Below are 13,491 nucleotides of genomic sequence, written 5' to 3' on the forward strand. Positions count from 1 at the left end.
ACTGCTCTTTGGACCCTTTACTCTCGTAGCTTGGCCCTTTATTACGGTCCCGCAGTGGGACCCTTTCACAAGTCCTGCAAAGACAGCAGAACACAAGTGAACTGGATGGGAGGAGTGGGGGGGGGGGGCAGCATACAGAATAACCAATCTCCTCTATTTTCCTCCTGCAGCTACAGGAGGAAAAAAGGAGGACAGTGATTTCTCTTCATCCTGCCCCCACTGCCCCTCCTACCCAGGTGTACAGGGGAGCCGTGAAGGCCCCCTGGAGCATGGGGCCCGGTTGCAATTGCACCCCCTGCAACCCCTGTAGTTACGCCCCTGATTTTGTTATACCCATTTGGATATGTTGGACAGCTAAAGTAGCACTAAGGCAGATAAAGATGGACTAAGTGAGGGTTAAAACTCCTGTGTTTTTCCACTGCCATCTGTATCCCAATGACTTCCTGACACATAGCCAAAACAGAAATGAAAGGAAATAAGGAAATCCCTCCAAAAGTGAAGAAATCCCTGGTTGTCACCAGAACTAGTGTCCCCATATTGCGACATTTCCCCCTCTATTCTTCTGGTGACAACCATAAAGGATTTTCTTTTACTTTCGGTGAGAAAAGTAAACAGGACAAAATCGAGATGGTGAATTTCCCTAATGTGGGCACAGACAAAAAGGAAAACACGACCTAATCACTTTCTGCTTCATCCAAAACTATATTTTTTGCCTTTAGTTATAAAGAAATAGTGGACGAGTTAGGAACAGAAAGAGTCAGACTTTAGTCTCAATATTTGCTGCTGACCCTTTGCAAGGTAAGGTAAAAGTGCAACTGTAGTCATTTCTCCTCTGCCTTTGAACATTCTCTATACCCCATTTGCCAACTGTCTGGAGGAGATGGAGCAGACTGACAGTACTCCGTACCAATTTAACTCAGGTGGAACTATTAGTTATAAAACAAGGTTTTCACTTGCCCAGCCCAATTATCCCCTTGGCCAGCTGCAAGGGTGTCTGTTTCTGGCATAGCCAAGGATAATCCACCTTATCAATAAAACGTAAATTTTTTGGCCAGTTTAACATAAAAAAACAACAATTTGTGTCTCTTTCTTACCATGACTTTGTTGTTGTGTTCTGTGATGTTTGTGTTATAGGCCCATGATGCCTCTGTATAATCATTCAACACCTGTTCTGCTGTACGGTTGTATTCACTTAAAAAATCCTCTGCCTGCCTTTCATTAGCATTTTTTTCTAGAAATCAAAAGACAACATATGTATATTTTTAAATACCAACATATATACAGTATTATAATTTAAAATATATTGTAGACCTTGCCTCACAATATCAATGGAGAAAGTCTTATCACTTTACAACTTTAGCACTTGTTCATTTCCCAAAAGCAACAGCATATCTGCATTGAGTTTATACATCTACTGTGTGTTCTAGTGGGTTTCACTTTTCACTTAAACCCCCAAAAGATATAGTAATTGGGTTATATGTACACTTGTAGGCAGGTGCCTAATAGGATTAGGTTGTTGTAAGCTAGCAAGATAAGGCTGCCCAGGGAAAGGAAGGGATAAGCTCTGCAGTGCTGGTTTCCTGGGCTTTTTGAGTCCTGCCTTCCTTTTCAGTCTATATAAATATTTGGAAGGCCAGGCTCAAGGGGGCCTCTGGATGGGACTGCATGGGAAGCAGGAAGGTCCCAACCACCATGAAGGATGTAGCCCAAAGCAACCTTCCTCTGCCACCCTTAGGGGATTCACCAGGAATGGACTTTGCCAATTATGGACGCATATCTGTACAGGTATGCCTGGGCAGCCACAATTTAGTTAGTCAGAGGGACTGTGTTGCAGTTTATACTGCACAGTTTCCAAGTGTTTTAGTAAAGCTTTGTTAACCGTTTCAAGTGCGGTCTGAAGTAATTGAAAGGGATACATGGTGGTACACGGCGTATCAGAAGAACACGTGAGATATGGAAGACCACTACAAAGTGTTAATTTGGTAGGAGAGTGAGGAAAAATAGTTGCCAGGGGTAACCAAGACCTGGTGGGAAGAGAACAGCAGCCAGTCTAATAAAGTGTGGTACCTGGCGTAGGTGACAGGTCCTCCACTAGCGAGGCTCCCTCCCTTGAGGTCGGTTCCCCCAAAAGTGTATGGGGCCGAACCCACTGTACAGAGACCCCAGGTGTCTAGCTGCTTGGTATGGGAGGGCAGGAGTTAACCATGTGCACACATGAGGTCTGCGCTAGTACACAACATGTCTTTCGTGCATTCTGTCACTGGGAGTGATGCGACAAATGCGCTGGACTGGTGCAGGGCGCATGAACTCAACGCATACACTCACAGGCTTGTCATTTTTAGACTCTTTATAATTCAAAAACTTTAGCTACACGGCATAGCCAAGCAACAATGCATAGTCAAGCCATTACAAAAATATTTTGCATGTCAGCGATGTAAATTTAGGTGTCAACTGCCTACTCATTTATCAGCATCATCACATTGCAGATTTGCTGTCTAATGTTCATGCAGGTGACACAGAAGTTATGGAGCTAAACCAGAAAATAAATAAAAAAAATGGAGACATTGCTTTTAGTAGCGCAGAAAGTCTTATTCAATTCAGCTTCATGCTTGGTGATCCATTTATAAATAGGCTTACTGCAGGACTGTTCTTTTACTACATTACACTAAATAATTGTGAACGATGCATAGCCCCCAGATGAGTACATTCACACAATACATTTGTTCATTACACAATTTTTAGTGGAAAATGTATGGCTCGGAGAGCTTACCAATGTCCCCAGGATATCCATCAGGCAAGGGTGGTCTCCAAGCAAAATCTGGCCAACCCAGAGTTTCATTATTTTTAGCATTCTGCTCTTTCAACCAGTTAGTGACTGGCTCAAAGTATTCCATCAGAGGCCCAACGTCCATTTTGTCTGATCCAGTCATGTTTCTTAGAACCTCCTGCCAAGGCTGAGAAGAGCCTGCACGAAGGACATCGCTAGGAAGAGAAGGTGGCATTCCTCATTAGCGACAAGCAATACCATATTTATCAGATGCATTAGAATAAAACAGAAGAGAGGAAGAGGGGCATAGAGAGGGATTCAAACCAGTAAAATACTAAGGTTTAAACAGCCTCCCAGATAGCAAGCAATGGTGCTGCAAGTTTGAAAATGACTTGGTAAGCTATTGCTAGACTTGCCAGGCTTCACAGGTTTGCTGCACAATTGCAGCAAATCCTTATCACATGACTCCAGATGGATTTTTTTTTTTTTTTAAATAGGATTGTTAAATGTTTAAAAAAAGACATACAGAAAAAAAAAAAAAAAAAAAACACAAAACCCAGTACAACACATCATGCAATATACACAAAGAACAAACCATAAACAGTATTTGCGAAATTGTCCTCACTTGTCCTATAGGCATGGATTGTAAAAGTTATATAGAATTCCATCTAACGTTTTATTGTAGGCAAGCATATCATTTGTCAGAGTGTTGTGTATAACTAGCAAAGTGAGCTAGGGACATATCCATCATAGGGACTCAGATGAACTTACTTTGCAAACATTCTGCAAGTTCTAGTTCAGTTATGTTGTGCAATAGTCATCCCACCACAGGTGGGGGTTACTGTGGCTGAATTTTAATGCTGTAGACTTGCAGAGCTCTTGCTGTAGACTCAGCACTGCAACTCTGCTCTTGTTAGAGACTTGCCAAAAAAATTTTGCTACAAATTGAAAAAGTGTCAACTAGAACCTTTGCTTCAAGTGCTCTGCAAGTGTACAACTTTCCAGTGAAAATGTGCAGCAAGTTAACAGACTTACAATTCAACACTGCCACAGATGTTTGGCAAGTTGTCCTTGCTATCTGGTCATAAAAATAATCAATGTATCATCTTGTACTGTGTGCTAATTTCATGCGTCTGTACACAGATCTCATTTGTGGCTAATACGGTTATACAAAAGCTTAAATTCACAAAATACCAAGTGATTTTCAAATTTGAAAGAACTTTGAGAACAGGTATTCACCTAATTTAATATGTGACGATTGGTATCGGCGCTACCTTGCAGTGTATGAAAGTGAAAATAGTATTAGAGTGTCAAATATTTTGTGAGTGAACCATTTAAGAAATTAATAAATAAATAAAAGAATAAACAAACAACCAGTGTGTTTATTAAATGTAACAAATATCAAATTAATAACTAATATAGTGATGCGTGTACATAATACATTGTATACAATAGTAATAAACGTGAAAGAAAGGGGGGGTTCCCACAACCACAAGTGTTTTATCAGGTATACACTTTCCTGATATATGTGCCACACATTATATAGAAGTAAATATGTGCTGCTGTATAGAGTCCAAGTTGGCCACTAGGTGGCGTTTACAATACAACCTGTGCAGTGGTATGGGGGGGTCTCTTCTCCGTGGTGGGGGAGCAATTTTGAGCCGATGGTCTGGCGCCCTAAATGCTCACAACGAGAGCCGCTCCAGTTGACGTCCCTCTGACGAAACGCGTAGGGCGGAGTCTCGTACGTTCAACGTCACTTCCGGTTGTCGTCCGTGGAACGCGGAAGCATCCCGGCGCGGACTGACTTTTACTCTGATCCTGATCATCGTAACCAAACAGTGAGTGTACTGCGCCTTTTTGCCGTCATTGTATGGATTAACTATTCACTATGGGGCCTTCTCTCGTGAGCATTTAGGGCGCCAGACCATCGGCTCGAAATTGCTCCCCCACCACGGAGAAGAGACCCCCCCATACCGCTGCACAGGTTGTATTGTAAATGCCACCTAGTGGCCAACTTGGACTCTATACAGCAGCACATATTTACTTCTATATCACATGTGTGGCACATATATCAGGAAAGTGTATACCTGATAAAACACTTGTGGTTGTGGGAACCCCCCCCCCTTTCTTTCATGTTTATTACTATTGTATACAATGTATTATGTACACGCATCACTATATTAGTTATTAATTTGATATTTGTTACATTTAATAAACACACTGGTTGTCTATTTATTCTTTTATTTATTTATTAATTTCTTAAAGAGTTCACTCACAAAATATTTGGTGACACTCTAATACTATTTTCACCCACATTTTCGGCTTTTCACTTTCATACACTGCAAGGTAGCGCCGATACCAATCGTCAAATATTAAATTGCACTTTCACCCTTGCACTTAAGGGTTGATTGGTGGCAGCTTACACCTTTATTTTATTTATTTGCCCCCCCCTCATATACCTTTAGTCCATAGCGCTGGTCACCTTCTCTTTACTATTAGGTATTCACCTAATGCTGCAAGTTTTCAGCTCCTATATAATGCACCAGACTTTTAAATATGAGACGTTCATTAGTTTTGCATACACTTTACCATCAATTAAGTTTTATGTATTTTACAGCTGATGCCTTGCAGTTAACGTAATGGGGCTTTAATTGTGCCCTTGTGTTGGACTGGAGATTCCTGCCATTTTGTGCAACCTCCCTCTATTTAGGCCCCTTTCACACAGGGAATCAGTCAGGCGGACTCAGTTTTTCTCAGCCGGGAATCGATTCGCCGATCCCCTGCTGAGCAGGCGAATGGCAGCTCTGTACCTTTCATGCAAAAAACGTAATTACTTTCTACAGGTGAGCCAAGATATTCACACACTCTGATCTGCCCAGTGTTAGAATAACAGTAGTTCCATTCTAATCTATTAGAATGGAGGCTTGATTATTTTCATGATAAACCTCCTATACTCACCCAAGGAGTGCTCCTGCCTCTTTAGATCGGTAAATATCACATCTGTGCAGGGGGCCTGTGTATTTGGCTGCTGTGCATAGTGCCTTGTGAAACTGGAACTGCAGTACAAAACTTACAAAGTATCTAAAATACAAAAACAAAGATTAGCATCAATACCATCAATCGTCCCAAACAGGAATGCATGTTCTTTTTATTTCTAGAGTAGCATGTTTCAGATAATGTCTAGATGCTAATGTAGAAAAGAAAAGGGTATATCATTTTGTAAAAACTTAAAAAACGGTGTCTTCAATATATTAGGATGTGTTTTGCTTCAATCTAAAATGTAATTTGCTTAGAGTGGGAACAGATCTGCACATAGGAGATGTAGAGATTGCAGTACAGGTTATTTCATGCATGATTTGGGCCAGCACTGAAACATGTTCTTACCTGATGTATGGGGTGTTGCCTGGAATGTGGTATTTTGCACCAGGATCAAATTCAACATCATTTCTAGGCACGGGAGGGCAGATACCTTGATACTTTGTCCTAAATGCACAACAACATAAAAAGATATAAACATCTGTACTCCTTTTCCGCATTTAGCTTTTCCAAAAATGCTGGAATGTAAAAAACACTTTAAATCTCCCAAATCCCTACATCTTCAGGATATTGGCAACATTTACATGAGTTTATCTGTATTTAGATTGTCCAATCAGATCATGGATGTACAGAATTCTTTTTTAAACGCAGCTAAACTGACTGCACCTAAAACAGGAAAAAAATGCTCAGCGGAAATGGGACCACTGAAAAATCATTACATGCATTTATGGGTGTATAGAAATGTACTTTAAAATGTAGGTTTGACACTTTTAGTGTGTATAAGGCCTTATGGTGGTCAAACATGTAACAATCTGATTTAATGTCTTGCAGAATCATACAATTTGATAAGACTTAAAGAGGTTGAAAACTCAGTTCAATTATTATTATTTTTTCTACAAGCTGAAAGAGAAAGACATAATGAGCTAGTATGCATTGCATACTAGCTCATTATGAAATACTTACTTTAGAACGAGCCCCCGCCGTGCCGTCCACTCACCTCTATGACGGGTGACATGTCCAGTCGCCCGTCTTCCGGGATCGCGGCATCCGGCCATCTGATTGGCCGGAGCCGCGGTGACGTCACTCCCGCGCACGGGAACCGACAGTCACGGCACGGGTCTTTGAAGAAACGGCACCAGTGGCCGTTCCTTCAGAGCGCATGCGCCAGTGACGTCACTGGCTACATCTAAGGTAAATATCTCCTAAACTGTGCATGTTTAGGAGATATTTACAGTACCTATAGGTAAGCCTTAATATAGGCTTACCTATAGGGAGTGTCAGAGGAGGGTTTACTTCCTCTTTAAGGACTGAGCCCATTTTTGACACATTTTGTTCACAAGTTAAAATCAGTATTTTTTGCTAGAAAACTACTTGGAACCCCCAAACATAATATATACACACACACACACACACACATACACATACATATATATATATATATATATATATATATATATATATATATAATTTTTTAGCAAAGATGCTGGAGAATAAAATGGTGGTCATTGCAATATTTTTTGTCATGCGGTATTTGCTCAGCGTTGTTTCAAAACACCATTTTTTTTTTTTTTGAAGCATTACGAAAAATTACATTTCACTGCATTTAAAAAAAAAAAAAAAAAAAAAAAAAAAGTGTAAAGTTAGCCCATTTTTTTTTTTTTGTATATTGTGAAAGATGTCACGCCGAGTAAATAGATACCCAACATATTGCAGTTTAAAATCGCGCACACCCGCGGAATGGCGACAAACTGCGGTCAATAAAAGTCTCCATAGGCGACGCTTTAAAAAAAATTTAATGGTTACCAGTTTAGAGTTGGAGTGTAGCTCTTTTTTTATAAATTATTGCTTACGCTCTGGCGATCGCGGCGATACCTCACGTGTGGTTTGAACAGCGATTTCATTTGCGGCGCGACTTCCTGTATAAGTTTTCTTTCGTGCGCGAGCTCACAGTGACTATAATTTTTTTTCCCTTATTTTATTTTATTTTAGCACAGGTTTTTTCCTATTTATTTTTTTTACATTTTAGCACAGGTTTAAAAAAAAAAAAAAATCTGATTACTTTTATTGCTGTCACAAGCAATGTAAACATCCCTTTTGACAGCAATAGGCAGTGACAGGTACTCTTTATGGCGGGATCAGGGGTCTAAAAGACCCAAGACCCCTCCACTACACTTCCATATATTCAAAACGCCAAAAACTGCATTTTTGAATACATTCACTTTTTAAATTCCGCGCCTTTAGCAGCCGAGTAACCTGGACGTGATGTCATGAATGCCGCCGCTGGGTTACGTCATCGAAGACCCGATCAAAGCCACATCTGGCTTTGATCGGGAGTCCAACCAGCCAGGGGACTCGCCGACTGGTTGCTCGGGTCTCCCGCTTGCTGGGGTAACGATCGAGCGGCTCCCAAGCCGCATCGGTCTTTATCGCCGGAAAGCCGACCGCCGGCTCTAAAAAAAAAAACAGTATCGGGGTGCTAAAAAACACCTCATTCAGGTAGTGGGTAAATACAGTGAAAACTCAATTTGCTACAATTATATAATGTAGAGGGATTAAGGTTTTAATTTTGGACTGAGGCCTTGTTCACAGGGCGTTTTGATATGTACCCCGCGAGAGGGTCATGTTTACTCGCACAGGGATGTACAAGTGTTTTTTAGCACGCCCCCAAACACAAACAGGGCAATTGTGCCCACTTTTCTTGTGCTGCCACCAAACTCTACCTGAGATTCCACCAGTCGTAGTTGTATCGGCTGGGAGGGGTTCGCCCATTAAAAACATTCCATCTCCACTGGTCAATCAAGTAGCCAAAGGGCAAGAAGGCAATCTTCTCCAAAGCCATCTTAAGGAGGTAATTAATATCGCTCTCTAAGAAAAATGCATAAAAGTAGGTTTTAAATATATATCTCTCAACACACACACACACACACAAATTTCTGATAACCTTGTGGAGGGTCTATATTTGTATAGCATTTTTAGGGGCAGATCAGACAGAACACTGAAGGTAATGTATGCGGCGGACCAGTCTCGTTGCGTCATGTGTTGCTGCATTCTTTAAAAGAAGCACATTACAAAAAATGGAAGTTTCTAAAAAGGGGACGTTCCGCTTTAAGGCCTCCTCCCCCCATTGCGTTTTTTTTTTGAGGTGGGGGGAGGGGTGGGTATCAATTGACCTCCCCCTTCTTCCTCCCCCAAGTCATCTGGTCCCAGAAGACTGAGACCATTCACAATGTGCAGCGGCCACCTGTCTGAAGCTGCAAGCCATTACAGCCAGGTGCCCAAAGTTGCGATACCAAAGCGGAGGACGGAAGATGGAGGGAAGGGACAGCTCAGGTGAGCAAATCACTGGATCCTGGGACAGGCCAATGTGAGCAGCTACAGTTTTTGTAGCTGCTGACTGTTAAACAAAAAAAATTACGGTTTTGTTTATTTGCCCTGACGCAATGGTTTACTGTAGGGACGGGGGCACCTTCCTTCTGTTGCAAGGGTGACAGGGGTAGTGATAGCGGCAGTGATTTTAACAAGAAATTGACTGCTGGGCACAGGATCCCCCAAGTTTACACATCATGAATGGGGAGGGGGGGTGCAGTTTGGTATCTTTGTCCTGGGCGCTGGATGACCTTGTCCCGGTACTGCCCAGACCCCTGGAACCAATGGCCCCCCATGCACACCTGGTAGCTACAGTCCAGGCTACACCATATCATCAGCTAAAATATATATTTATTTTCCCTACTCTGTAAATGTGGAAATCACATTTCATTAGGAGGCTATGATAAAAACTCACCTGGATCTTCTGTGACATCAGTGAGCAAGCCAATAGTTTTCAGATGTCCTGGGGTGGACACGGAGAGAGATAGCACATCTCCTATAGCTTCATGGAAACCTGGATTAGCTCCTCGGCGGAATGAGACTGGCTGGTCTTTATATTGCAGGTAATACTCCACATGTCCCATCTCATGGTGGACGGTGAACAGTTGTTCCATGGTAACCGTGGTACACTGCTTGATTCTTTGGACAGGAGAAAAGTTTGTTGCAGTGATTTACATTAATACAAAATCTCATTATGCCTAGTTGCACCTAGAGTCTAAAAAAAAAGCAATACAATTCAAGCCTCCACATACAATTATTGGTACATGGGGAGCCTTACAAATCACTGCTGTATACAAGTAAAATAGACCCAGATGTTCTATGCTATAGTAATTCTAGTCTAATGAATAAAATATGTATTTTCAAAGCAGGTAATGCCACAATCACTATATTTAGCCAACCAACATTTACCTACAATGGTTGCAACAGGAAAGCCACTGACCTGAAATCTAGCACCATACACTAATCAATAACTAAAGTCTGCAGCCTCCACTACACTACATTACGCTTGCTTACAGTAAAGCCCACACACCACAGAATAGGACAATATTATAATATATATCTATACATCTCTCCCTCTCTCTCTATCACACACACACACACACACGTATCTCACAATTTTTGTAAATATTTTAACATATCTTTTCATGTGACAACACTGAAGAAATTACCCTTTGCTACGATGTAAAGTAGTGAGTGTACAGCTTGTAGAACAGTGTACATTTGCTGTCCCCTCAAAATAACAACACACAGCCAATAATGTCTAAGACCTTGTAACCCTAACAAGTCACATGGCAACGGGGAGGGAAAATGGCTAAATGGGACTAATTTGTACATTTTGACTTAGGGGTTATACAAGATGTACACTCACTACTTTACATTGTAGCAAAGTGTCATTTTTTCAGTGTTGTCAGATGAAAAGATAGAATAAAATATTTACAAAAATGTGAGGGGTGTACTTTTGTGAAAAAAAAAAAAAAAAAAAAAAAAAAAGACTTATTGCAGCCAAATGGATTCCTGGAAAGATTCAGATCGTAGCTTTAGTAAATCATAATTTATTGAAGACTCTTATTTCACAATGGCCTAATATGACAGAATCATCCTGGTTTTCTGCAGGGAACATAGTGCAGTGTCTGGAATATACAATCACTCCTATAGGTGTTGACTCACCTGAAGTCTTTCCTGTTGTAGAAGTCCCATGCAGAGGCATGACACACCACTTCCCGACCATCTGTGGGCTTCTCCAGCATAGACTTCTCCCAGAATTCTGGTGGCATCTCCAACAGACCCAGAGAAGTAAAGAATTCTTCTGAGACCACAAACATGTGGGTGGCGTTCCAGCCCTACATAGAGTGAAAAAGTCACTGCATATTTCTATCTGCAAATAGCAGAAAATGTTTATTATTTTTCATGTTCCATATTGAAATATAGGCAGGGTTTGATACTCTAAATTTGCTTCTAATCAGCAGGATCTCCACTACCACAGCTGAGACAGTTAGGGCTCTGCTATGGGCAGACAAGTTTGGTCTCTTCCTCAGGAGAGCACATTGCTATATACATCTAGAGAATCCATTGGGATGGGATGGGATGGGATGGGATGGGATGGAGGAGAACATTTTGAGTAATTCTCACCATTTTCTGAGTTAAACTTCCTGTGCCAAAAGGATGCTCATCCAGTGTCTGGTATGATGCTAATCCGATTTCCAGTGAGCAACCTGACTACACAGAGCCGACATGAGATATTGGTAATGCTCAAATCAGGAAATAGTGGTGGCATTGTGCCAGAGCTGTGCGACTCACAAAACTAGCTCAACAGAATTAACCCTGTGGCATGTAGAACAGCACACACGCATATTTAACCAAGCCTGCGTGAATAGCTGCTCTACTGGAAATCCCTTTATTAAATTACCACTTAGCTGGTTTACCTTTTCCCTCATAGTGTTGGTTACATCCACACTGGTCTTGTCAGGGAAGGGAATCATCATGTCATAGATATTATTCCAAGTTTGTGACCACATATTACCTGTAGAAAGTGACACTAGTCAGTCAACACACAACAGTCTAGGGTAAATAAATTTAGAAGAGACAAAGCCAAACCTGGCTGGCTAAACCGTAGCGTCAAAAAACTTTAGGGGAAAAAAATTGGCCTTCAAGAAGTATAAATCAGAGGCACAGTATCGACTCTCGAGCAATACAAGGAGGCAAATAAGAAAAGTAAACAAGAAATCAAGATGGCTAAAATCAACTTTGAGAGACAAATAGCGGAGGATAGTAAAAAAAAACCCAAAGAAATTCTTTAAATATATCAACAGCAAAAAAACTAGGGCAGAGCATATTGCACACATAATTAACAATGATGGGAGGATGGTTACAGAGGACACTGAAAAAGCAACCGTGCTGAATGCTTTTTTCTCGTCAGTCTTTACACAGGAAACGGAGGGGTACACTGACCATGACTGTTTGGTTAGTAGTAATACACAGGACTTGCCACTATGGCTAACAGAGGGTGACATCAGGGAAAGGCTGGATAAACTCAACACAAACAAATCACCAGGCCCGGATGGCGTACATCCGAGAGTACTCAAGGAACTCAGTAAGGCTATATCCAGACCACTGTTCCTGATCTTTGCTGACAGTATTAGGACAGGAGATGTACCAGGGGATTGGAAGAAAGCTAACGTGATTCCGATATTCAAAAAGGGCCAGAGGCATATCCCGGGAAATTATAGGCCTGTCAGTTTGACATCAATAGTATGTAAACTTCTGGAGGGGATGATAAGGGACTATATCGTAGAGTTTGCTAAAGACAACAACATCATCAGCAGTAATCAGCACGGGTTTACAAATGGGCGTTCTTGTCAAACCAATCTATTAACATTTTACGAGGAGGTGAGCAGTGAGCTAGATAGGGGGAGACCAGTGGATGTGGTGTACTTGGATTTCGCTAAGGCGTTTGATACAGTTCCCCACAAGCGCTTAATTTATAAAATAAGATCTGCAGGTATCGACAGCAGGGTTTGCTCTTGGATACGGAATTGGCTTAAAGGGCGTGTCCAAAGAGTGGTAATAAACAGCGCATACTCAGACTGGTCTGAGGTAGTAAGCGGGGTGCCCCAGGGCTCAGTCCTGGGACCAACCTTGTTCAATTATTCATAAACAACATTGAGGTCGGGATCAGTAGTTCGATATCAGTTTTTGCAGATGACACAAAATTGGCCAGAGCAATAACTGCACAGCATGAAGCAGATATCCTACAGAATGACCTGGACAAAATTACAGAGTGGGCAACGACATGGCAAATGAGGTTTAACGTGGAGAAGTGTAAGGTTTTGCACTTGGGGACTAAAAACATAAAAGCACAATACACGTTAGGAGGGGAACCCTTGGGGGAATCAAAAAATGGAGAAGGATCTGGGAGTCTTGGTTGATGATAGATTAGGCAACAGCATGCAATGTCAAGCGGCAGCTGCCAAAGCCAGCAGAATATTGGCATGCATAAAGAAAGGGATGTATTCCAGAGATAAGACTATAATCCTTCCACTTTATAAAACTCTGGTCCGACCGCATCTGGAGTATTCTGTCCAGTTCTGGTCGCCAGTCCTCAGGAGGGATGTGTTGGAGCTGGAGAGAGTCCAGAGAAGGGCAACTAAACTAATTAGGGGATTGGAGGACCTTGACTATGAAGAGCGTCTACAAATCGCTCGATTTATTCTCCCTGGAGAAGAGACGTCTGAGGGGGGACATGATAGCAATTTATAAATATCTTAATGGGGATCCCAGCTTAGAAAAAAAGCTGTTCATTCGAAGGGATTGCATGAGGA

The 13,491-nt window shown here is 41.6% G+C and overlaps 1 protein-coding gene across 4 annotated transcripts in view; it reads right to left on the bottom strand.

Annotated features, from left to right (window-relative positions):
* The window catches only part of ACE (angiotensin I converting enzyme), a 76,426-nt gene that overhangs the window by 22,996 nt on the left and 39,939 nt on the right, over positions 1-13,491 (bottom strand). For all 4 annotated transcript variants that reach the window (XM_082271455.1, XM_082271454.1, XM_082271456.1 and 1 more), the window contains exons 7-14: positions 11,596-11,693; positions 10,841-11,013; positions 9,588-9,811; positions 8,527-8,671; positions 6,155-6,253; positions 5,729-5,851; positions 2,771-2,982; positions 1,095-1,231 (exon numbers count right to left, since the gene is read on the bottom strand). In XM_082271455.1, coding sequence (XP_082127581.1) covers positions 1,095-1,231; positions 2,771-2,982; positions 5,729-5,851; positions 6,155-6,253; positions 8,527-8,671; positions 9,588-9,811; positions 10,841-11,013; positions 11,596-11,693 — 1,211 coding nt within the window. The remainder of the gene's footprint in view (positions 1-1,094; positions 1,232-2,770; positions 2,983-5,728; positions 5,852-6,154; positions 6,254-8,526; positions 8,672-9,587; positions 9,812-10,840; positions 11,014-11,595; positions 11,694-13,491) is intronic.

The sequence above is a fragment of the Pelophylax lessonae genome (assembly GCF_965119305.1).
Source record: "Pelophylax lessonae genome assembly, chromosome: 11".
Taxonomy (NCBI): domain Eukaryota; kingdom Metazoa; phylum Chordata; class Amphibia; order Anura; family Ranidae; genus Pelophylax; species Pelophylax lessonae.